Source organism: Parasteatoda tepidariorum, chromosome 6 (genome assembly GCF_043381705.1).
Source record: "Parasteatoda tepidariorum isolate YZ-2023 chromosome 6, CAS_Ptep_4.0, whole genome shotgun sequence".
Classification (NCBI taxonomy): Eukaryota; Metazoa; Arthropoda; class Arachnida; order Araneae; family Theridiidae; genus Parasteatoda; species Parasteatoda tepidariorum.
Genome location: NC_092209.1, coordinates 13,232,587 through 13,257,996, shown reverse-complemented (window position 1 = coordinate 13,257,996; position 25,410 = coordinate 13,232,587). Strand labels below are relative to the sequence as shown.

The 25,410-nt window shown below is 28.4% G+C and overlaps 1 protein-coding gene across 2 annotated transcripts in view; it reads right to left on the bottom strand.

Annotated features, from left to right (window-relative positions):
• LOC107451108 (optomotor-blind protein) overlaps positions 1–25,410 on the bottom strand; it is a 101,641-nt gene that overhangs the window by 16,435 nt on the left and 59,796 nt on the right. For both annotated transcript variants that reach the window (XM_043048722.2, XM_043048724.2), the window contains exon 4: positions 13,656–13,802. In XM_043048722.2, coding sequence (XP_042904656.1) covers positions 13,656–13,802 — 147 coding nt within the window. The remainder of the gene's footprint in view (positions 1–13,655; positions 13,803–25,410) is intronic.

The window sequence follows — 25,410 nt, the reverse complement described above, 5'->3', positions numbered from 1 at the left end:
AGTTGGCTTGATGCAGTTAGTCTGTGTACCTTAATTCTAATATTATTGTCTTTATTACACTTTTTTCAAATATTGATGTAGAAAACTTAGGAGAAGTATTTGGTGGTCTGTGTGATTTATGGCCAATTTAATTTCTTAGGTTAGGCATCAGTATAAATATCTTTTTGTTTTTAATAAAATTTATTTATTTGAAGACGATATATTAAATTCAACAGAACTTAACTCTACGGAAGTGACTTAAGTAGTTGGCCTGTGGCAGTACGTCTACTTATTCTAATTATTAGACGTACGCTTGATTATTACGCTTGATTATGCAAGTTTCCTTCTGCTACTAAGCTTTCCACTTATTTATTTAGATCTTTGTAATAACTATATAAATAAAAACAACAGATAGATGCACCAGAAAAATGAAATGCATTGCCTATCTCAGGGGAACAAATTAAATAAGAAGTTGCAACAGGAAAAATTGCAAAACTCATATTAAAAAAATATGAAAATTTATGTTCATTATTTCCAGCTAAGGCGTGTTAGTAGTTAATCACAGTTGAGAACTTAGTGAAAGAAGCTATTAATTAAGATTTTTGAAGGAAAAAAAATTAATTTTCCAGGGGAAAAATTTTGTTTTTGTTCTATTTTACAGTTCAGCATTCTAAAGATTTTACATTTCTTAAATTTCAGTGGATGAGGGTGCAAAGTTAGTCTTTTACAGAGTGGAAGACTAGTTGAAAACTACCCAAGCTAAAAGCACAGATAAATAAAAATAATTCTTCTTCCTTAATGAGGTATTTTTATTATTATTAGACTTTGCTCATCGTTTTTAAGATTACTCAAAAAATCTATTTTAACTATCAAAAAATTTATTTTATCTATTTTAATTGCTTTTTACAACGAGGAAATGATATATTGCTTCTTTCCAACAATAAATGAACCAGGACCTTTAATCCAGATTTTTATATTTTGCAAGTGTTTTTTTCAATGACATAAAAATCATTACAATTCTGAATAAAGGAAAATAATACCATATTTTTTGATATAAAAAAAGAAGCTAGATATTTTTTTAAAATTATTATCATAATTATTTGATGAAATATAACTTTATGTCATTTATTTACAACTTTCTATTTTTGATATTAATTTGCCGCCAACCGAAACTCAAGTAGAAATGGAAAATCAAACTATTTTTCATTGAAAGTATCAGCAAGAATCAATGGCGTAGCTTTAATATATATATATTCTAAACGTTTAAATTACAAAAAAAAGAAGAAAAAAAAGGAAAGAAAAAAAGAAGAAGAATTAAAACTTTTTTATATCCATATTCTACTTACCGTACAATAGTTTATTAATCAAATAAAATTTAATTTTGGGTGGGTTGTGCTCCCCAAACCCCGCCCAAAACTACGCCACTGACAAGAATTAAAATAAATAGATGTCGTAAAAAAAATAAACAATGAATAATATCTCGTTTTAACTAACACTATCACTTTGAGAAATCAATACTAGGAGAATTTCAAACGTATTTTATATTATATTTTTCCACAATAAATATTTCCTAACAATCAGAATTGTATATTCAGAACGGTGTCTTTCTCTTTTTTTTTTTTTTTTTTTTTTTTTTTTTTTGAAATTTATTAAAAGTGAGAAAACTCATATTTTAATTTATTATTATTACAATTATTTTGAAGGAGACGACGAAGCGACGAAATAACGAACAACGAAACAACGAATTATAACAACGAAAATGAAGTATGTTATACTTTATAAAAATTTTAACAAAAAGTAATTAATTTTTAATATTAATTTGTCATCAACCGCGGCTCCAGCGTAGGCCCAGGCCTATGGCCCAGTTGATGCTAGTGTGATGCCTAGAAATTCTATTCTTTTTCCATCAGCATGAGGAAGAATGGGTAGCTGTCATCAAGTTCGCCAGAGAAATATATAAAAGGAGGAGGTAGTTATGATATAAGTGATGCCAGGAGCACAAAAGGAAGAGGGGGTGTCTTGCCGACCCCCTGGTACTCGTGTCTTTCAAATTCATATGGGTAATATGGGCTAAGCAGGGTGCAAAATATGAACTGGTGACCCTGGATTGCGGACAACCAATGGGAACAGAAAATTATGATCAGTTCATATAATAGCTCATCCTTACATATCCCACCCCCCATTTTTTAACCTGGGTGGGTAATAACGTTTTTCAATTTACAGAAAGGGGGACTCTTGAGGGACGGGGGGGATGAATGGATTGAATGAGTGATCATCACCATATCCTATTTCTTGCAGAACAGCCCTCATATGTCATAATACGCCCCTATTGAGTAACGAACTACTCTGTCAGCCAGCTGCCCATGACACTCAGGAAGTGAGGCAGTCTATGTGGCTGGTATTTGTATTAGTAATTAAAACAGATATCAATATTCATATCTGTCTATTTATTTATTGATTGAGTCTATTTTATTTATCTATTTTATTTATTAATCTGTCTATTTTATTTATTGAGTAAGGGGTGGGGATACTTAAAATAAGGAATGCCTCGATGGAGATAAGATAAACGGGCTTTGTTAAAATTTAACCTATTTTAAATATTTTAATGTATATTTTTTTCTCTTTAAAGACAAAGGCATTATAATGACATTTTGTAGGTATCTAATTACTTAGTAATAAAATAATGAGGCAACATTGTAATTTTTAATAGTATTTCAAATAGTGTGTACTGACGTATTTTGGAGCCTTATCGTTGGAAAAAGATTGCAAGATGCCTAAATTAATTTACTACAGGGTGCCTATATTGAAAAAAATCCCAGATCAAATTACGTTAAGAAGTACCACCACTCAGGGTGCCGGCACTTTTTACCGCAAGATCCATTTTTACCAGAACATGTTACAAAACAACAGACCTGATATACCGTAATTTTTACAGTTATAACTACCGTAAAATCGCTGAATCGCTCTAATAAATATTAGCGAAGAAATGTCTGTATATTATTTTACGGTGAGAATGGATTTTACTGTAAAATTGAATTTACAGATGATGCACCCAAAGAGCTGGGACTTCATGCCGTAATTTGATCCGGAATTTTTCACAGTGTTTAACCGATGTGATTAACCAACCAGTGTTAAAGGTATAATTTATACATATTAAAAAATACAGCAGTCGGAAAAATTATAGCAAGATGCCTGATCATGTTTCAGATCAAAACAGTTTTACTTTGATACTTTATAAGAGAATCTATTGTATTTTAAAATTAAAGTAGGTTGAAAACACTTAAAAGTAGCAAATTTGTCTAAGTGTAAATGGTTTTTTGCTTTTTCATAAACATGCCTTTTACATCTTTATAAAATGTTGCGTTTTCTCTTCAGCAATTGGGAATTCGTTTACAAATGTTTGCATTCTCCTTAGAAAATGTATGAGATATTGTTTATTTAACAACATCCAAAAATTACGGGACAGATATGTAAAGACAGGTATAGAAACTGATAAATTAAAGAAACTCCTAGAAACTGATAAATTAAAGAAACTATACAATTTCTCTAATATAGCTAAAAATTAATGTTCTTCAGTCATTTCGCCTGCTTACCAAACAATTAGAATGTTCCTCTAAATGTTTTCCTTTGCACAGTTTCCTGATAACAGTTAGTATTCAGAAAAGAATACTTGTTTATATTTTTGCCTATTATACGTAAAGAATGCTTATTATACGTAAAAAATTGAAAATTAGAATTCCGATGTGATTTACCTTTATTATAGTCCATGCAATAACTTTTTAACAAACCAATGCACTTAAATCGTTTCCTTATTACTACTTAATCAATGCATCATTACCATTCTTAATTTGAATCAATATGCGCGATTTACATACAATATCACAAAATTACAGAAAATACACCTAATGAGTATTTTACCATATGAAACACTAAGAAAAATTCGAACTTAAAGAAAGATACAATTTCCGAAGCCGATTTACATAAATAAATTTAACTTTATTTGTTTTCTAATTTTCCAAGTCTTTAACTTATTGAATTTTAACCAATTAAATGTAATAAAATCAAAAAAGCAATTGAACTGCTTCTTATTTACAGCTTCATCACTTCTAAGATAAGTTTCAAATTGCGCATTTTACATGCAATTCCCATTACATGCAATAAATTTAAGAAAAGATACAGCTAGAGTTGTCTGCTTATGAAATAATTGAAATATTTCCCGTGAATAATTTCCGTTCAACTTTCTCCTGATAAGAGTTGGTGTTCAGACGACGAGCCTTATTAGAACGCGTGGTGTTCCGATCTCTGGAGCAATCGAATAACATCGCCCCACACCATTACAGCTTGTTAAGAACATATCTAAACAGTGTTGGCATCACAATCCACTTCAAACTTTCACCCGAAGATACCTTTTTCAAGATTCTGGCGACAAGGAGACAACCGCGTTTGCAAGAGACGGAATCCGTCAAACCACTCAACTCAACTCTGCAATGTCACATACACGACGAGAAGAAAAGCAAAATCGAATGAGATCCACTTGTGAATGAAAAATTCGATTGGAAATATTCTTCTTTTTTTTTGTTCTTATTGTGGTTTTTCTACCTTATTAGATGAAAACAAGCGTTTCACATATCCAGAGAATCTATAAGTGGAGAACTTGATTTTATTAATGATTTGTTTCTTGTGAATAATTCTCTGGATTGTTGAGAGATCTGATAAGGATGAAGAGCTCATGCGAAATCAATTCCATTGCGCTGTGATACAAATTGGATTATTTGTGAAATAAAGGAATTATTCCACTTAATTCGATTAGTTTTCTATTTTCTCTCGCTCTTTTTATTTATTTATTTTTTTACTTATTATTTGATTTGATGTTATAGAGCATTTGGATCGATTATTTATGCTTAGCTATCGATACCAATAACAAATTGACAAGTATAAAAAAAATTAAATTATTTATAAATTTGTTTGATAAGAAAAGTTTTTGTAATATATCAGTAGTATAAGGACTTTCATTACTGTATCTTACAATAGATTTTTTAGCCATGCAGACAAGCTAAATTTTGGCGCAAATGCTAAAACGGAAGCAATTGAAAGGCAAAAAAGCAAATTCGAAAAACCTTACTGTCGAATTTTTTAAAGACCTCTGTATAGCTTTAAGTTTTAAAAAATCCTTTCAAAAGTTTTGCATCTAAACATATTTGACAAAACATGAAGACAAAATACCTAGACAAAATTGTGTTTTCTTAAACATATTTTTCCCCTTTTTCTTTCTTTTTTTCTCTACTAGATATATTTCCAAAATTATTCATATTTTTATTCATTTTCATTTTACTATTGGATACCACATTAATAGTTTTCTTTTTAAGAAATAATAAAAATTTATTGTTACTAATTTACGCTATACAAAAAAGTAACTCAACGTATATTTATTCTATTAATACTAATCATATTAATAATTTTAATGATTATCACTTTACAAATAAGTAACTCAATATAAATTTATTCTAAAAAAATATTCTATTTTTACCGCACTATCTGATTTTATAAAATGTGCTTTTTCTGAAAATAATAGTTTATTTTTTGAATATTTACAGTACAATTAGATATCTAAACAATGATCATTTTAAAAAATAATAATTCATTTTTACGAATTTTCCCTGTTTAAGTGGATATTATGATGATTATTTCTAAAAATAATATCTTTATTTTACCGATTTTTATCTAACCGTTGGATACTACAGTTATGATCCCCATATATGTAACACCTGAATACAGCCAATATTTATTTATGTGCTTACGTTAAATATCAAAATATTTAAAACCATAAATGAAAGAGAATTAATCCAAAATTAAGAGAATGTGATCAGTAATGTTGCTTTTAAACGTGATTGCATTTAATAACAAATACTTTGAGAACTAGCTTTCAAAAATATAAGAAAATTTATAAAACGTAAGAAATCTATTAAAATTAATGAAGTTATGAACTAAAATTAAATTTGTTTTTAATACAAACTAAAAAAAAATTATTAGAAACGAAACAATAAATAAATAAAAGAGTCTTTATATTTTTGTTCTAAATTTTCTTAAAAAGTTTTTACGTGAATGTGACATTTTTATATTGTGATGAATGTGACATTTTAAAGTTATGAATTAAAATTAAATTTCGTTTTACGAACTTTCGAAATTAAAAAATGTCATGAAGGAAACCAAAAAACAAATAAAAGAATATTCTACTTTTATACTCTTGAATCGTGATAAAAAGTGTTTACGTGCACAAGGTATTTTTATTTCTCCAAATGATACCTACTAGCTTTAGATGCGCTCTAACTGAAATTAATGAGGTTACGAATTAAAATTGAATTTATTTTAATTACAAACTAAAGAAATAAAAAAAATTGTTAGAAACAAAACAATAAATGCTTTTATACTTTGGAGTTTTAAGAAGTGCTGACGCGTATGTAGTATTTTTGTATCTCCAAATAATATAACTAGCTTTAGATATCTTCTGATTGAAATTAATGAAGTTACGAATTAAACCAAAACTTATTTTTATCACAAACTAAAAAAAATCAACAAAAAAAATTGTTAGAAACGAAAAAATAAATAAATATACTTTTGTGCTTTTAAATTTTAAGAAGTGCTTACGCGTTTGTGGTATTTTTATTTCCCCAAATGATAACTACTAGCTTTAGATGTCCTGTGATTGAAATGTGTAAAGTTACGAATTAAAATAAAATTTATTTTTATTAAAAACTAATAAAAATAAAATTATTAAATTGTCTCAAGAAGTGCTTAGGTGTACATGGTATTGCTCTAAATTAAAGCTACTAGTCTTAGATGTTCTTCAAAGGAAATAAACATAATATTAGGCGTTCAAATTAAGTGTTTAAACATTATGCATTATTAAATAGATTAAACATAACATTTCTGGTAGCGCATCAATCTCATACACAAGTCATTATTTTAAAAGGCTGACTACTTGTTTCCAGCCATGCTCAATAATTTAATTTTATGCATGTTAAAGAGAGAACGTGCATTTAATATTTAAAGGAGATTAAAAACGATTTGTATATGTTTGAGATTCAAACCAGTTTCAGGGAATTTCCATGAACCCTTTCGTTAACGCCGCATTTAGACTTTCAACGTATGATAGTCAAACAATAAATTAAAAGATATTAATGTCACCATGCATTAAATTTTAGTCGAAGTAGTTAATTTAGTACAGTTTGGGCGTCGAAAAACATGTAGTTAATCTGCACTATGATGTTTGAAATATCATACCTTGAATAATGAATAGATTTAAAACAACAATTGTCTATATTTTCCATGTTACATTAATCGTTGAAATTTATCTTCTATTAATTCTTAGAGATATATATATATTTTAAAATATTTTTGCACATAGTTCGATTTTTTCAAATAATTAATATTCATTTTTTATTAGATACTTTATAAATTTTAGTTAGACATTAGACCAGCGGTTCCCAAATAATGTTCCGCGAAAACCCAGCTTTCCGTAAAAGGATCCGAGTGTTAAAATGCTTTTTAACTAGTTATAATTTTCAAAGCTTGTAACGAAATAAAAAATAGCGGCAAAATACTCAAAAAAATCAAGAAATTTTTTTTAAAAAAAAGCCTTTTTTTAAAATAGTTATAATAAAAGTAAAAAACAATCGATGAATTAATAGGAGTATTAATCCAATAAAAGAAAATTCATGAGAGCAAATTTAAAAAAAAAAATTTAACGTTAATTTTTATATTATTAATGTTAATTCTCTGTCAAGTACAGTTTCAACATAAATCTCCAGAAAACATTTGTTTCAACGAATGGTACAGTGTAACTAATATAATTTTTAAAATGTATAAAATCTAATAAAATAGATAGTTCAGGAGAATTAAAATGAAAATTACAATTTTTTGACGGTTAAAGTGGTTCTTAACTCAATTTATTTTAAGGACAGGATGCTTTATTTCAGTGTTTTATAGTAGACTGGCAAGGTAAGCAATTTTTAATACTAGCATAATTTTTACAAGTTCACAATTGAGACTCCAATTGAATTTTTGACCAATCTGTTTCATATTATTCACATACTCTCTACAATGAAAAATATTTTTAGCCTAAACCTACTTAAATATAGATAATTCTTTTACAATAATTCTATTATAATTATTAATTCCTACACAATTATTAATTCTAATGTAAATGTAAATCCGCGGACCGGTAGTTGAAAAGCGATGAACTAGAAATCGTCATTGTCTGAAATAGGGTAAAATTGTTTTTGTTCAAATCAAATTTGAGCTTCAACACTAATAAGACTACTTCACGTTGATAGCATAAGCATGAAAAATAAATAAAGAAATCACGACTAGCTTTCTATTTCTTAATCGCACACAACATGAAATGTATTTTTATAAATAGATAATTAATACTTCGTTTATTCCTAACATTTCCGGGTAGACATTAAAACAATTAATGCGAAATAAGTTTTTAAAATTGTGCTCATTAACGACAGTTGCTACGCTTATGTATCACGCAAAACTTATGTACGTTAAAACGTACAAAAGATTAGAAAAGTTTAAATGTATACAACTAGCAAAAAACCTTAATAAGTCAATCATTAAAACTTGACATGAGCTTATCGAAACCGAGAACGTAGTATTTAATATTTTCTCAGGTACAAAAAGAGTTGGCAACACAAAACAAACCAATCATCAATTGTCTTCCTCATCAGTTAGGATATCGAAAGTTCAAGGTTGAAAAAAACCAAGCGATTCCTTCACCAAAACCCCCTTGTTAGAATGATCTGGGAGCTTTTATCAGTTACAGATTAGTTGATCCGCATGCTTAGTTGACGAGATTGATAAAAACTTAAATACATATCTACAAACATGTACTTCAACTTCCATCTTGTTTGCTTGATCGATTACCAACCAATCAAATAAGAGAGCCTCTGGGCATATAGAAAACAAAATGGTCGCCATTGTGGGACCGATTGGGCCTCTTTCTGTTGGAACAGTTCTAATTTGTAATTCGATTTTGATTGTTGGTGCGTTTCGTGTATTATTGAAAGGTGCCTTTCCAGAAGATTAAACGGTAGAAATGAAGACATTAATCTATTTTCCTCTGGATTTCATTCCTTGAGCAAATAAAGCGGTATTTTTCGTTTAATTTTCGAATCCAATCAGATAAGAATTGGAAGTTTATGATTCGAATAATCTTATTACAATATTAGTTTTGATTTATAGCAGAATCTCAAGTAATAGCTGTGTGAAAAATGGATGAGTGGTTTTCAAATTACGCACGTAAAAAGAATCTCATAAATTATTTGTTTATTATTGGAAAACAAAAAGAATAATAGACTGGGATTTATCTACATAACAGTGAATTTTTTGACAACCACATGAAATAAAATGAACTTTTATCAAAATCAAAATATTATATATATGTATATCAAAGTTTGCAACAACTAAACATTTGAATTCTCATTTATATTGCTACATTATATCTACATTTTGGGTTTATGAAATTTAGAATGAAGGACTAAGACCTACTGCGTCCATCTCAGTGTCAGCCAAACGTGAAACCCCCAGTGATTAGTCACTAAGCATGCTTCGTACTTATTTGGCTTGGTTTAGAACTCGAATCCCTGAAGAGGGACAACTCAGTCATTAGGCATCTAAGAAAATATAATTCATTCTAAATAGCTTTCCATTAAATTGATTTTTAATTAAGAATTATAAACAATCATTCGGTGCAACACGGAACAGAAAATTAGTTAATTTGCTCTAAATTTTTCAATAAATTTCTTTGATTATTTTGCGAGAGTAGGCTCTAATAGATCTAGTGTAATATAATAAACTACAACTGGCCCAAACTGGCAGGTTGTCTTATAGGATAATTTCTCAAAGTCAAAATAGAATAGTAAATCGAACTACATAATTGCATCAAAATGTCAATAATTACCAAAATGTCAATAATTAATTATGACGTAACTTTAAATTATATTTTATCTAAATTAACTTTAAATTATAAATTATATTTCAGTGCATAGTGCTCGTAAATTTTATTGTACCTCATACGATCCACTGAGTAAGTAGCCTCTGACTTATATCTTACAGAATAAAAAATTACTTTAATTCGGATTGAATCACTAACATTTAATGTAGATCACTTTTGTATAATACTTTTTTCATGAAGGATATTACAACAATTACTTCCGGACAATTATCTTCTTATTTCACAACTTTATAAAGCATTTTTTGTACATTTAGAGAGACTTGGAATCTTCTAATACACACTCTAAAGAAAAGATTCTTTCATATAAATATACGTTCGCTAAATAAGAATGATTAAAACGCACGATAGAGAGGGATTAATTTCATAATCGAGTTTTTTTATATTCTTAGCACCTGCCCGCTATGGATTGAGAATAGCATAAAAAAAATAAAGGCACATTATTGTAAAAAAAAATAGGATGACAAAAGGTTTTTTCATTCAATTACGTTCGTTTCAGATAAGAGGTTTCATTGTCATTTCGGCTTTTAAAAAAATCGCGTTACATGTGTATTAAACTTTTAAAAAATGAGGCTTCAGTATTGCTAGTATGAATCTGGTACAGAATTAGATTTTTCTGTTTGCGAAGGCAACATAAAAATACAAAATCTAAACTGAATTGTAGTGGTTTCGCATAATAATCAAATGACTTTCACTTTAATTATTTTATAATGTTATGAATTAATTTCATAAATTACAATTCATAAGAACATTAGTTAATACTATTTCAAAATATTTGTGGTTTCAGTGGATTTATGTCTGCTGAAAAGTTATATTTTAGCTTTGTTTAACCCTTGCCGGCATAGTGTATACAGTGTAACTATTACAAACATTTAAAAAAAAAACTCTTTGTAACGTCCACTGTGTTTTAGCAACCACTATTTTTTAAACAACATGGTTCTGAATTATATCTAATTACTTAAAATTCGCGATCCACGACCGCAATTGATGTGCTTGCCTATCTGAAACTTCTAATTGAAATTTGTTGTGATGGAAAGGTTTAAAAATGGTGAAAATAAACGATAAAATTTGAAGGCTAATTTAAGAAAAATTCAGCAATATCATATATCTTATACTTTTTAATGATTTCATATTGAATTTTAATTTATTTATTTATAATTATTAAATTGAACCTTTAATTATTATTAGTAATTGAATTGAGTTAAATTATGATGTATTGCAATCAAGTTTGAAAAATACGATAATTAGGTTCAATTTAAAACTATATTAAAGTTGTATTGGGCAACGTTACGGTTCAACACCCACCATTCTTTACTTTTACTTGAAATAAGTTAAATTTCTTATTATTGAAGTAAAAATCAACCTTATATAACGTAATTTATTTGTATTACACTAAGTAGTTATTTTTATATTATTAATTTTTGTTTTAAAATTAATTCAATATGGCGAAGAGAAATTTGATGGCTAAAAGACTAAAAACGGATCACTTCGGAGAAACCTTTTCTTTAAAAATAATAATAATGATAAATAAATAAAAGCAAAATCAGCAATAGTATTCTTAAAGTTAATAAGAAGAAATTTGGATCCTTGTTACGCAACTACTGGAATCTATTGTTCAGTAAAACTTTTAAAATTTCGAAAAAAGATAAGAGAAAGTTTACAGAAACAATTTTAAACATAAATTACCTTCACCTTCAAAACAATGCAAAATATGTATTACATACATTTGAATTCTCAAATTTAATTGTTTAACTAGTTAACAAAAGTATTCTCAAAATTTAAAAGTAGAAAGGATATACACTACTACAAGAATCTACATCTTCTATTAAAATTTTTATTTTTTAAGGAAAGTATTTTTAAAAAATTGGATTAGTTTCAAGCAATTAACATCCACCTTTAGAACAATTCAAACAATTTATTTTATAAATTCACCAAGACCTAAATTTAATCGTCTAAGTCAACAATATTCTTAAAAATCAAAGAAGGAAAAGTTTTTATGTTTGCACAACTAAAAGAATCTATTCCTTTGAAAAACTTTTATTAAAAAACAGTTATTTAAAAACATTACTGGAGCAGTTTTAGAGATCCACCTTTAAAACAATTCAAACTATGTGAAACATCTTAATTTAATAACCTTAAAACCCAAATATAATCATCTACCAAGACAACAATAGTGTTCTCAAAATTTTAGAGAGCAAAATTCAATGCTGCTACAAGAATCCACATCCTCAGTAAAACTTTTATCATTGAGCAAAAAACGTTACTTTTAAGTTTACAAAAACTGTTTTCAGCAGTAAACATTCACCTTTGAAACAATACAATCCACGCATTATATAAATTCCATAATCTTGGATTCCAACTTTAATCGCCAAACGAGACTGTCTTGTATACAAGGCAGAGAGCATCACTCTTAAAAGATCTGTAAACACTTCAACAGGAAAAGGGCTCTGACGTTTATTTGCAGATTTCATCAACTCTTTAACTACCATCCCTAAGGATTCTCGTGGAGATTTCAGCACTTCAGGGCTCCTTTTCAAGCCCATCTTCCGCAGTCACCCAGATTGTACTCAGGGCTCTGGCTCTAGACAGATCCAACGAGTAGGCGTCCTTGTTTCTTCCAGGCGAATGAAGATTGCTAAAGGAAATCCCGCACGAGATCAAAAGCGGTGTTCTCGAATATTTATACCCGGGTAGGCAATGTACCCCACGATAGTTCGATACTTCACTTAACGTCACCCCTATTTGCTACCCTCCCCCCTTTAGCAATTAGTGGATCATTTTTGTGTGTTTGGAAGCATGGACCACCGGCCTAGGGAGATGAAGTCTTTTTGCAAAGTTTGGATCAGTAAGCTTACAGTCCTAAATTTCAGGTTGAGAGATCTTGGAATTTTTTTTCGCAAAGCAGAAATTGAAGCTAGATTCTGGTACTTTGAAAATAGGTTTGCGATCTGGGATTTAATTTGGTGATTAAAAATCATGATTCGAATTTACGGGTGAATTTGCAAAAATATACATTTGGGAGATACATGTTATTTGCTCAATTTTCAAAAGTTACCGTTTGGGTAATTAAAGATTGGCGTTAAAAGAAAATTAGCCTCAAAAATTTCAATTATTATGTTAATTTCCCACCATATCATTTACAGGAATATTTAATTCTGGTGACCAACAATTCTAAACAAAGTTTTAAAAAATTTATTCAAAGTGATATTTTTATTTTCTTTGTTATATTCTTTCTTTTATTACCTTTGGCAATGTGAGTTTATGCTACTAATTTGAAACGATCTCATTTCATTTCGTCATGAGCATTTAACCAATTTTGGTCTAGCGTTCTTCTTAAGGGAGGATTTCTTTTTCAAAAAATAAAATATAGTAGCACAAGAATTTCCCTATTAAGCTTTAATTAGCATAAACAAGATAATTATGTCCATCACAATAATAGGCTTATTTATATTTTATCAGAGGGCAAAATATAGCAAATTCCCAGAGCTAAAAAGATAGGTAAAAGATGAAAATCTCTTCTTGGTTTTGTCTTGTTCACTATCATTTATTTCGCAAATGCACTTTATACAAAACCACAAAATGAATGCTTAAACATTACTCTGCTGAATTTAATTTTGTACAAAATACCAAGTTAAATAATAATTTTAAAAAATTTACCTACCTTTTCGTTTTGATAAGCAGTGACAGCGATGAATTCTGTTTCCTTGAAGACGTACGTTCTAAATGTGGAATAAGGAAGCTTCAAGATGTCGTTTGCCCTCACCAGATGGAACCTGGGTTGGTACTTGTGCATCGAGTTCAGGATCGTCTGCGTTATCAGCAAAAGAACAACAGAAAACATTGTGATAACGAGAAGTTACAGCATGACATAGTTATTAAGTTTGTGCATGATACATGAATAAATAACAAGTTTATTTTAAAAAACAATTAAAACTAAATTTAAGTAAATAATAAGCATATCTTAAATTACAAGATTAATAAGTAAGTAACTCAATATCCTGCTTGGTTAATAAATTATAAGGATAAAATTAGTGCAATTCCAAACTAACATTTTATGTTTTGAAAGTTAATACTATAACTATGAAGTATATATTTATTGTAATTTTCTGCAGTCTGTTCTAATCAATATACCAGTATAATTGCTTTAGTTGTATTTTGAGAATTTATAGTTAGATAGATTCAAAATTTTATACAAATTACAAACTACGGAATGTTATTAGAAATTTAAAAATATATATATAAATAAATAAATAAAACACGGTTTTATTCGGCTAGTTTGGTACAAGGAAATTCGACTTTTTTATGCATATATATTTTAGACTTCATTTAATTTTTATGTGTTTAAGGAAATGAAAAAAATAAAAGAAAAAATAAGATGGAGGTCTACGTTTTAGTGACTTTTTGTCGACTAACCGAAAAGTTTTTAAAGTCACACTTTGAGTGTCGCGAACGCGCAACAAAACTTAAATTTCAAACTCTTAATAATATTTTGTTCAAGAGAATTATCTGGGGAGACCTGTTTTAAATTGTTCCAATTTGGAGAGTTTTTTCTAGCCAGAGGAATATAATTAATTTACATATTTCAAAGTTTTTACTCCAAATAATAAAAAAAAAATTAATCATCAATTTAAAAAAAAGAGCCACATTTTAAGTGCCTTAATTTCGAGGCAAATCTAAAATTCTAAATTATCTATACACTCTTGCGTGAAGAAATATTTAGACACAGGAACAGAAAGACAACTTAAATGCTAAAAATTATTAAACCCTTTTGAAAATCGCCAGGTTGGCGAGATTTTTAACTTATATGAAAATTATCAAAATCACTAAATAATTCTCAATTTTTTTTGCAAACTTTTATGAGCCCAGATAAGGCAGCATTAAATTAACTTTTTCAATATTAAAAAATTTGGTTACAAACGCTTTCAAGTTTCACAAAACTCACAACATTTCTGAAAATAGCATGTTATTTGCAAGAAAAAGGGTTATTTTATGTAATAACAATCTTCGCAAAACAATTTCAAAATCAATGAGTTGATTTTCGATATTTGCACTTTCGTATGAGTCTAAACAAAGCACCATTGTAGTAACTTTCCAAAAATTAATTTTAAAAAAATTAAAATTATATTACAAACACTTTTCATTTTCAGAAAACTGTGGCTTTTTTAATATTGACGTTCTGCGCCATTTTAATTCTTTAACGCAGATGACCCTGGCTACAAATGGTCAAAACTTAACATGACATTCATGAATAACTGTTACAAACTGATAACAGTTATAAAAATAGGATACCATTCGCAGAGAAAAAAAAATTGTTTTATAGAACGATGTAAGAAACTTAAATACATCAATTTCATATAGTAAGCGGGCGGCATTTTCCTTTTTAAGTTTCTCCATAAAAGAATAGACATTTATAATATTTCTTTTTTAGCGAAAATCTGTAGAAAAAAAAACTGAAAGAAAAGTTTAAGATGGCGAGACAAGAATACGGTTATGAGTAAAGCATGCATAAAATTCATAGAAACTTATTAATTTATCATTATGGTTCGCATTGTCGGGACTAAAGCGTGGAGAAACCAGCACTCAGGAGATAACTCGGAATTTATGGGGTTGAATTAAGGAACAATTTCCTTTTTTCAACTCGCATAAAAAAACCATTTCGCAATGAAATCCTGCCAAAAACTTTCAGACACAATAAATCATATTCAAAGTCAGCATTATTATTTTTTTAAGACTAGCCGTAATAACAGCAAAGAATCACGCCAAAAAACACTAGGATCTCACCTTGGCGTGTGAATTGCGCATTTTAAACAATTCCGAGTGGGATTTTATAGTCTGGAATTCAGAGACAAAAAGAATTTCGGTGAGTCGAGGAGAAAGTGGGTAGGAGAAAGGAAAAAAATGTTTATTTTTAGATTTCACAGATAGATTCTTCGAGAAGAATTTACGATCTGATCAAAGAATACATGCTTTTCGCCTTCTTACGTCGTAATTTTGCTTTTATTTACGGTTACGATAAAAAATCTGGACGGCTGAGTTAGATCATCTGGGCTATAAATGCCTTGTATGGAACGAATCGTTTGTTTCTCATCACGGTGGTGAGGTGACAATATCCGCATCTTCATGATTCATCCCACATTTACACATCAAACGATAATTTGATATATATCAATAAAATTGATGTCATTAGATATCGTTTTAATATCCGTGTTATTTTGATTCGATTGCAACTATACATCAGACGATATGTTAGCTATATAAATTAAATTAAATGATTGGATATCGTTTTAATATCCGTGCCGTTTTGATTCGTTTGCACTTATACATCAGACGATAAATTAGCAATACTATAATTTAAAAATTCCAGGAAACATAATAATAACATCTATCAGATTTTTGAAGGAGTTGTTCTAGATCTTTTTCACTTAAATTAGTTTATTTCAGAATAAATGCAAACAAATAAATTGAATTTTTTACAAAATAGAATGTTTACAAGTTAGTGGAATGCACATTCGTACCGCATTTAAGATGAAATTCGCATGTAACGTAACTTATCGTAGATTTTACATCATAAAAATGACACGTAAAAACATAAAACACAACTCTTTTTTTTTTTTGAAAGTTTCTTTTTTTGTTCAGGTTCTTAAACTCTAATATTAACTATAATAAATAAAAATATTAACTAAAAGAGGACAAAACGGAAGTTAAAAACTTAGGGTGAGTGGCAACATGAATAACAAATTTACCTAAATATTTAAGCAACATTATATCAAAGTTTTTCCCAATCGTTTTTGCACCCGTATTGTTTTGGTTCGTTCGCAATCAAGCATTTGGCTTTAAATTAAATACAACAATAAATTTGAAGTTATAGTTTTTGGAAAATATAATTGCCAAACATTTTCCAGATTTCGAAAGAAGTATAAAAATAATCAAAAAAATTTTTTAATATTTTCAGCTATTTACTTAAAATTACAAAAAAAAAAAAGTGCATATCCACAAAAGTTTTAATTTTATGATAAATATTCTAAGCCATCTTACTAAAAATGAAAGTAAAGCAATAAAACTTCTAACAAATTATAATATTTTTAGTTTAAAGAATGAGCGATAAAGGACAACAAACGTAAAAAATTTGTTTACGATACAATCAGTAGCTTTGCAATTAAGTTTAAAATGCGTATATATTCTTGTAATATTCTAACTTATGTAATAACAGAACAAAATTTTTCTCGACTTGAAACTGTAATTTGAAATTAAGCTTTTTAATTCCAATTCTTGCAACAAAAATAAACCTCCCAGACAACAAATCAAATTCAAGATGCGAGTTTTAAAACAGATTACAGCCAATTTCGGCTATGTTTTTTGAACTCGGAGTGTAAGTTGAATTGGTAGAAGTTTCAGATAATTTTATTGAAATAAATCTGTTTCGGGACAATGTGGAGCAGTTGGGGTCGATCGGGCCAGTAGTCACAGTACCGATATAACATTGTACATCAACAGCATAAGATCACTGGTTGGTGATTCTACATCATTATCAATAAATCGTCAACCATATTAACCCTTAATGTTAGCCCACGGGTTAAAATGACTGAAGTATACATTGCAATTGGTAAACAAATGTGTGAGGGTTAAATACGGACATAAACCACAGAAAATTAACGTAAAGTATACAGTAACTTGATACCTATTAACTCTAAAAAGGCAATGTACAAACTCGTTGCAGAGCGTTTCAGATTTTCAACAATTAAAAGGCTCTTCCAAAAAATTAAAAAAAAAATACATACAAGAGCAGCGTACAACCAAAGTGACACGAAAACAGTTTTTTAAAAAAAAGGTTCTAGATAGTAAAGATAAAGGAATACACCAGGCACTGTTTTATAAAGAACAGCCCTTGTCTTTAGATGCCTTGGCATAACCTCAGGCCCAAGTGTCTGATGATTTTTCGCTCGACATTCTTCCTGTGCTCCCCCCCCCAACCCCGCAAAACACCCCCTCAGAAGAAGTGACATCGCCAAAGCTGACCGTCCCGTCCTTGGCAGTCAGCGATTGTCGTCGCTGGAAGGTTAATAATAATGATTCACTTGTTATAACACGACTCGAGTTCCTTGATCATTTGGCGCGATAAAAGTAAACGCGTTTGCCGCCAATTATTCGAGTTGGATGATCAATTTCTTAGATGTCGGTGTTGTCGGCAAGAAGTATCAGCTTCAAGTTTTATTTTTATTTTTTTATTTAATGCTCTTTTCTCTTCGTCTTTGTTATGTTCATTTTATTATTTTCCTTATTTTTGACGCCTCAATGTAAAACAATAATCAGATGGGTATTGCGAGATACGGTGAAGAGTTATTATTATGTCCCTAATGGCTCTTTTAAACGGAGGATTTATGAGGTAAATGACGGGTTTACTTATGCTCAAGTGTTTCGCTGAATATTTAATTTTAAATTAAGACCCATTGATATTCTCGTTGTGTTACAATTGTGTTAGTTTTTTGGAAAATATTAAATTGGATTTTGTTGTAGGCGACATGTGTCTTCAATTAAGTACCAGACGAAAATTTAAATTTTGAAATAAAATATAAAATTTAAGACGTAAATAAATATTTCAAACTAAAAGTTAACCAAAAATAATGATGATAAATGCATTTAAATTTCATAAACACTTCATAATTTAGGCATTAGCACTTTAATTAAACACATAATTTTTTATTAATATTTAGTTTACTTTATTGCAATTTTGTATAATTCTTAATATACATTCAAAACATGCAATAGTCTATATTTGAATATTCTAATAAATATTTAATTCCCCAAGAAATAATAATTATTATAAATAAATAATATTAAACAAAATAATCGCTTGAAGATAATTTTGTATGCAATTGTTATTATTATCATTATTTTTTTTTATTATTATTAGACGAAAATTTTAATTATTAAATATGAATAAAATTTTAAAACACAAGTAAAAAATTCAAAAATTAACTAAATAAGGATTAAAAATAATGGTGGAAATGCATTTAAATTTTATAAGCATTTTACTTTATAGGCATTAACACTTTACTTAAACACTTGAGTTTTTTTTTTATTTTTATTAATTTTCATTCACTTTTTACCCAATATTATGGTTTTGTTGCTAATATGCATTCGAAACCTAGAATAGCTAATTTTCAAATACTATAATAACTATTTAATCTCTGAAAAAGCTAAAATTATAGTGCGGAGATAATTTTGCATTGTGAATCATTATTATTTTTCAAATATATAATAATTCCAAAAACACAATTATTAATACTCAAATAGTATAATAATTATGCTGAGTACATTGCTAAAGAAAAGCTAATTTTATATTGCACTGTGATCATATATGCTATACCTATTAATTATATGATAAATATACTAGATATTTATTCACCGAAGAACTAATTTCATTTGAATTATTCTAAATATTTATCCAATACCTATAATGGTTAATATTCATGTCAAATTATATGATGAATGTATTAAATATTTATTTACCGAATAAAAGTTAATTTTGTATGCTATTATTTTGTCGATATATATTTAGTAACTATAAAAATATTAAAAAACTAATTTTATATTGTATTATTGTTAATCTTCATTCAAAACCCATAACCATTAGTATTCAAATGCTGTAATAAATAATAGCAAATATTAATCCACTTAAGTAAATCTCATTTTATATTGTATTGTGAATATTTGTTCAAACTCATAATAGTTAACAATCAGAGAATGTAATAAATGAAACAAATATTTATTTTAAAAAAATGGCAAAATTATCGCTTAAAGCTAATATTTTACTTATGTTATTATGTATGTTACTATTTACGCAAATCCCACAAGAGCTAAAACTAAAATACTTTAATAATTGCAGTAAATCGTCATTTTCAAAATGTTTAAAAATATATTATAAAACTAAATTTGTATTGCAGTCTACAAAGTAAAAAATTCCGGATGAAATTGGTAAAAATTACCAGCATTTAAGGTGCCAGTACATTTCGTTGTAAAATTTTACGGATCAAAAAATGTAATAAATTGTAATTTTACTCTAATATTTAAGGTAAGATCCTTGAATCAATGTAATTAAATAAATATTACTATAAAAATTACGGTATAAAATTTTAGTTTAGAAATGGATTTTACAGTAAAATGGATTCTGTGAAAGACGCACCCAGGGTACCAGTACTTTTCACAGTAATTTGACCTGGAATTTTTTACAGTGTACTTCACTTTTCTCAGTTACATTATTTATTTAGCTACAATATGTAAATAATTTTAAAAATAGTAATCTAAAATAAATTGAATCATAATTTATAGGCATTTTATTTTAATTTCACAGCGATGTTTTTTTTTTTTTTTTCAAAAAAAAAAATTATAATAAGGAAAAATATGAAAGTGCCTTCTTTAAAAAAAAAAATCACAAATATTTTATAATTTACGAATAACAATTAAGGTAGGTAAGGCTTAATTAAGGTAGCTTTCAAAAAGACGAACTTATATAATAAATTGTTTTTTTATGCATGAAATATTTATTTTTTAAAAAAATAGCCAATAATAATAACCCGATTCCTTTTATGCAAATATTTTTTTAAATAATGTAAATAATAACTAAAATAAATAATAATTAAAACTTCCTAAAAAAACAATCGTTTTTGCAAAAATTTTTTTTTTTTTCTATTCAATTACCGGTGACTTCTATCTGATACGCATGTCATTCCAACTCCCCCAAATCATGTTCTTGTCGAACGATTCCCGTTTGAAAGAAACAATCATGTGCGTGAGATCCATGATTCAGAGCCTCCCTCAACCCCAGAGAACACCCCCTTGTCGTATTCATTTCTCCCAGAAGAGATCACGCCAACTCGAAAATTTGCTAATTTATTTATCTTTATTGGATTCTCGTTTTCGAAAACGGGAGAAAAAGGTAACGGAGCGGACACTTCCCAAATTGGTAGGGGGGGGAGGGAAATCGGGAAAAATCAGGGGGTGGCAACTTTCGAGGACATAACAAGTTCTTGCACAAGTCTACCGTTATAAGGATGAAGATCAATTGGCTCTAGTAACAATCCATTAAACAAGATTAGTTTATGTTTTGTATGCAATTAATTAATTGCTCAATTGAAAATTATCATTTCTTACATTTCTGTAATATATTTTATAATTATTCCATGATTTCAATAATTTATCAATAATTGAAATATGAGGAAGCAGCAATTATATCTTAGCAATTGAATATTACTAAATTAAGAGCATGATTTGTGTTGATAAAATATAATGTCGAATTCTGCAAAAAGGATCTTTTTGTTACAAATTAAATTAAATGGTATGAAAGTGGATTGTGTTAAACATCACAAAATAAACACCAAAAAGATTTTGAGACACTTTTCTTCTGTGTTATAAAATGTACACTTAGACTCAGTGTTCTGTCTGTAGCGTGTAATTTTTTTCTTCTTTTTTTTGCATTGGATTTACTGGTTTGCTTTTTCACTATCGGCAAACAAAGGAATAATAATAAATAAAAATTTTTTTTTAAGAAATCCAATTCGGTTATTCGGAGCTGGTAAATGTTTAAGGAGAAACAAGCAATTTCAAAATGCTACTACGAAAATTAATTGAAAGGTTAAAATAGGTTTGAACAGTTTCGACTTAAAGTTATTATTAGAAACTTATTGAAGGCCTTATTTTAAATCAATGATAATCCCCAAAAAATATGGTAAAGATGGTAGAGAAAAGTGAGAGTAAAAGGGATAACTTGGCTTTTTAACTACTGGTTTAATTAAAAAGTTCAATAAAATAAAATAACTGGTCAGTAAAATTTCAAAATAGAATATTTTTTCACATTTTTTTTCTCGCTTCAAACAAAACTAATAAAAGAATTAGCGAAATTTTGCCACTACGTAAAATAAACACATAAATACAGCATTAAATGAACAAGAAAAGGAAAGCTGTTTAGAATGATATATTATTGATTAAAAAACTACTAACTACTTACTTCACTCTACTATTTATTTCATTCGATTTTTATTGTTTATTTCACTATTTAATATTTCACTCGACTATTTATTTCAGTCGATTTTTATTATTTATTTCACTATTTAATATTTCACTCGATTATTTATTTCAGTCGATTTGTATTATTGACTTCACTATTTAATATTTCACTCGACTATTTATTTCAGTCAATTTGTATTATTGACTTCACTATTTAATATTTCACTCGACTATTTATTTCAGTCGATTTTTATAATTGACTTCACTATTTAATATTTTACTCGACTATTTATTTCAGTCGATTTCTATTATTGACTTCACTATTTAATATTTCCCTCGACTATTTTTTTCACGATGTTTATAATTTGTTTCACTATTTATTATTCCCTCAACTATTTATTTCACTAGATTTTTATTATTTATTTCCCTATTTATTATTTCACTCGACCATTTATTTCTGTCGACTTACGAATTTGATAACGATTGTAATTATTTATCATGAACCACAATATATAGAATTTAACTATAAAAACATTTTTCATTAATATTGAAAATTTACATATTTAAGTGCAATCAAATCAGTTTTTATCTGCACTATCAAATCAGTTCTTATCGAACAATAAATATTTGCAACATCAAATATGCATAATAATAAATTTTTTAACGAGGTATTATCAGATATACTTGTATATTGATACTGTGTTATTTTGATACAGTTAAACTAAAAAAAGTAAATAATCTAGCGTAGCTCAGCGATTTAACAAAAGTTTCGAAATCGTTGATCATAAAAAAAAAATGGCGGTAAGAAGTAGGCGAAACTGGAACGGGAATATAGAACGTTACATTCAATTGGGAAAAATTGTGGTCGTCAGCTTCTAGTCCGGGATTTTTTTTTCCCACCTATAGTTAGGGTGAGAAAGAACTCTTACTCTTCTCTGAAATTTCTGCCAACTTTTCCTGCTACATTTAACAATAGAGAATGCTTCGTTTTCTATTCTGAAGTGGAGCTGAAGCATGCACCACGATTGTTGTAAATGGAGTGAAGAGTTCTAAATGAGAATGCCTCACACATGTCAATCTTTTGGGGTCTTTGGGGTATTCAAAAAACTATGCGTCTTGGAAGTAAAAACAATGTATTTGAATTTGTAGAAAAAAATTAACGTAAAAAAAAGTATTTATAATATAATTAAGTTGAATATAATCAAGTAATTGGTGGAGCTTTGCTTTGATAGTTCAGAGTAGAAAGAGACTAACAAAAAATGACTGCAGGAGCATGCCATGATAGTTGTTAATAGAGTGGAAAATTCACAATGAGAATGTCTTTCGAATGTCAGTGTTTCGTGGCCTATTGTATTGAGAAAAAAAAGAGTGGAATGTAAGTAAAGAGTGGAAAGTAGTAAGTTCGGAAAGTAGAATCAATGAATGCGAAAATTTGGGAGATAGTGGAGATTTTCTTGAACAATAATATAAAAAAATACCAAATATCTACGCAAATTGAATATATAGAATAATTTGTGGAACTTGTCTTGATAGTTGTGAATGAAATAAAACTTAAAATGGCTACTACAACATATCATGACAGTTGTAAATTAATAGAAAGTTCTAAATACAAATGCCTTATCTATGTGAATCTTTTGAGGCATTTATTCTAACATTGTTATTTGAAAAACTATGTTTTGGAAATTAAAATTAACGAATAAAAAATTATTGAATAAAGAATTATTGGAATTTGTCGAACGTTTCATACTGAAATGTAAAAAAAAAAAAAAAGAAAGAAAAAAAAACACGTATATACGAGATAAGCTATGAGATAGTATTTTCAGTGCAATTTTATTAACTTTAATGACTTTAAAAATTATTAAACTTAATATAACTTTATTGTCAACATAACTCATCATAGCTTTATTGTGGATATATATTCAACATAACTTTATTGTGGATATTATTAATACAGATGAAATGTGAAATTATATTTAAAAATAGCACTTCTGGTGAAAAACTGTTCAGCCAATCAAAGACAAAGGCATCATATGTTTAGTAACAAAACTTGAACTGAAGCGTTTATTTTTATTTATTTTTTTTCCAAATAAAAACTTCCCTAAGGGGTGAAAAGCAGCATACCAGAAAAACAACAAAGTCGATCTTAAATTCTTTCTAAGATATAAGAGCACGAATTCAGGAATGGAACTCCATCAAAAATACTATAATTCTCTTCATATAAACCCTTCTATGGGTGCTAGTAATGAATACTTTTGCAGCATTACAGCAATCATAAAATGTAAGAACTCTTTAATCCTGCTCACCCTATAATCTGGACGAGGCACTATTGATAAGGAAAGGTGCATTTCGAATCACCGGAACCATCAAAAATAATGTCGCTGTGATTCCTCCAGACAGATTAAAAAAAAAGATAAAAAAAAAAAAAGCAGCAAACGTTTTCTTGCTATTATTTCAGATTTTGAAGTGGCAACGGTTCGAGGAAGTAAATAAAATATCAAGAAATGAAGAAGGATCCATTTAAAAAGATGGTCGTCGAAACAATGCCATTACTATGCCACAAAAGGGGAGAAACACAGTTAAAGTTAGCCTTCACACAGGCAGTAATTCACAAATAGATAAATTACAAAGCTTAATAGTACCGCGTCGTACGCATGGTTGATCTAGCAATTGGAGGGTTGGCCGAGCAAATGAGAAGCGCAGTTTTGGTCATTACACAATTCTCATTTCCCGTACGGGGCGGGGTAGCTCAACATAACCAGGCATGACAGTGTTGTTCGAAGAACGTTTTTGTTAATCCAGCCACCGGGTTCTGTGTAATAATAATGAAAACAAAAGAGAACTGCGAATTCTGAGCGTTCGAAACGACTTTTTCGTTCTTTTTTTTTTTATCTCCTTTCAATTGGATGACATAATTGCGTTCACTGAAACTAATGGGAGAATGTAATTCAATAGCTTTGGGTACAGCTCTATACAGAGTCAATAATGGTATATGCAGGTTTTGGGTAATGATGTAACTTATCAATAGAAATGTTATTTGATATGATATTTTTATAGGCATGTTTAATTAACTTTTTATAAATTATAAGGAAGTTTACTTCTTAGGATTTACAAAGCCTATACACAGTCAAAAATGGCATATGCTGATTTTGGATAACGATTTAACTTATCAAATTAATATTTTATTCAGTACGATGTCTATGTAGATATGTTTTGCTTTGAAAAAAAAATATGGTGAAGTTTGCAATGATGTAACTTATCAAAATTATAAATGTTATTTGATGTAAGTATGTTCAATTCATTTTTTTTTTAATAAATCGCAAAGAAATTTGTTTTTTACGATTCATAAGCCATAAACAGAGTCAATAATAGAATAATAAGGTTGTGGGTTATAATGTTACTTATCAATAGATATT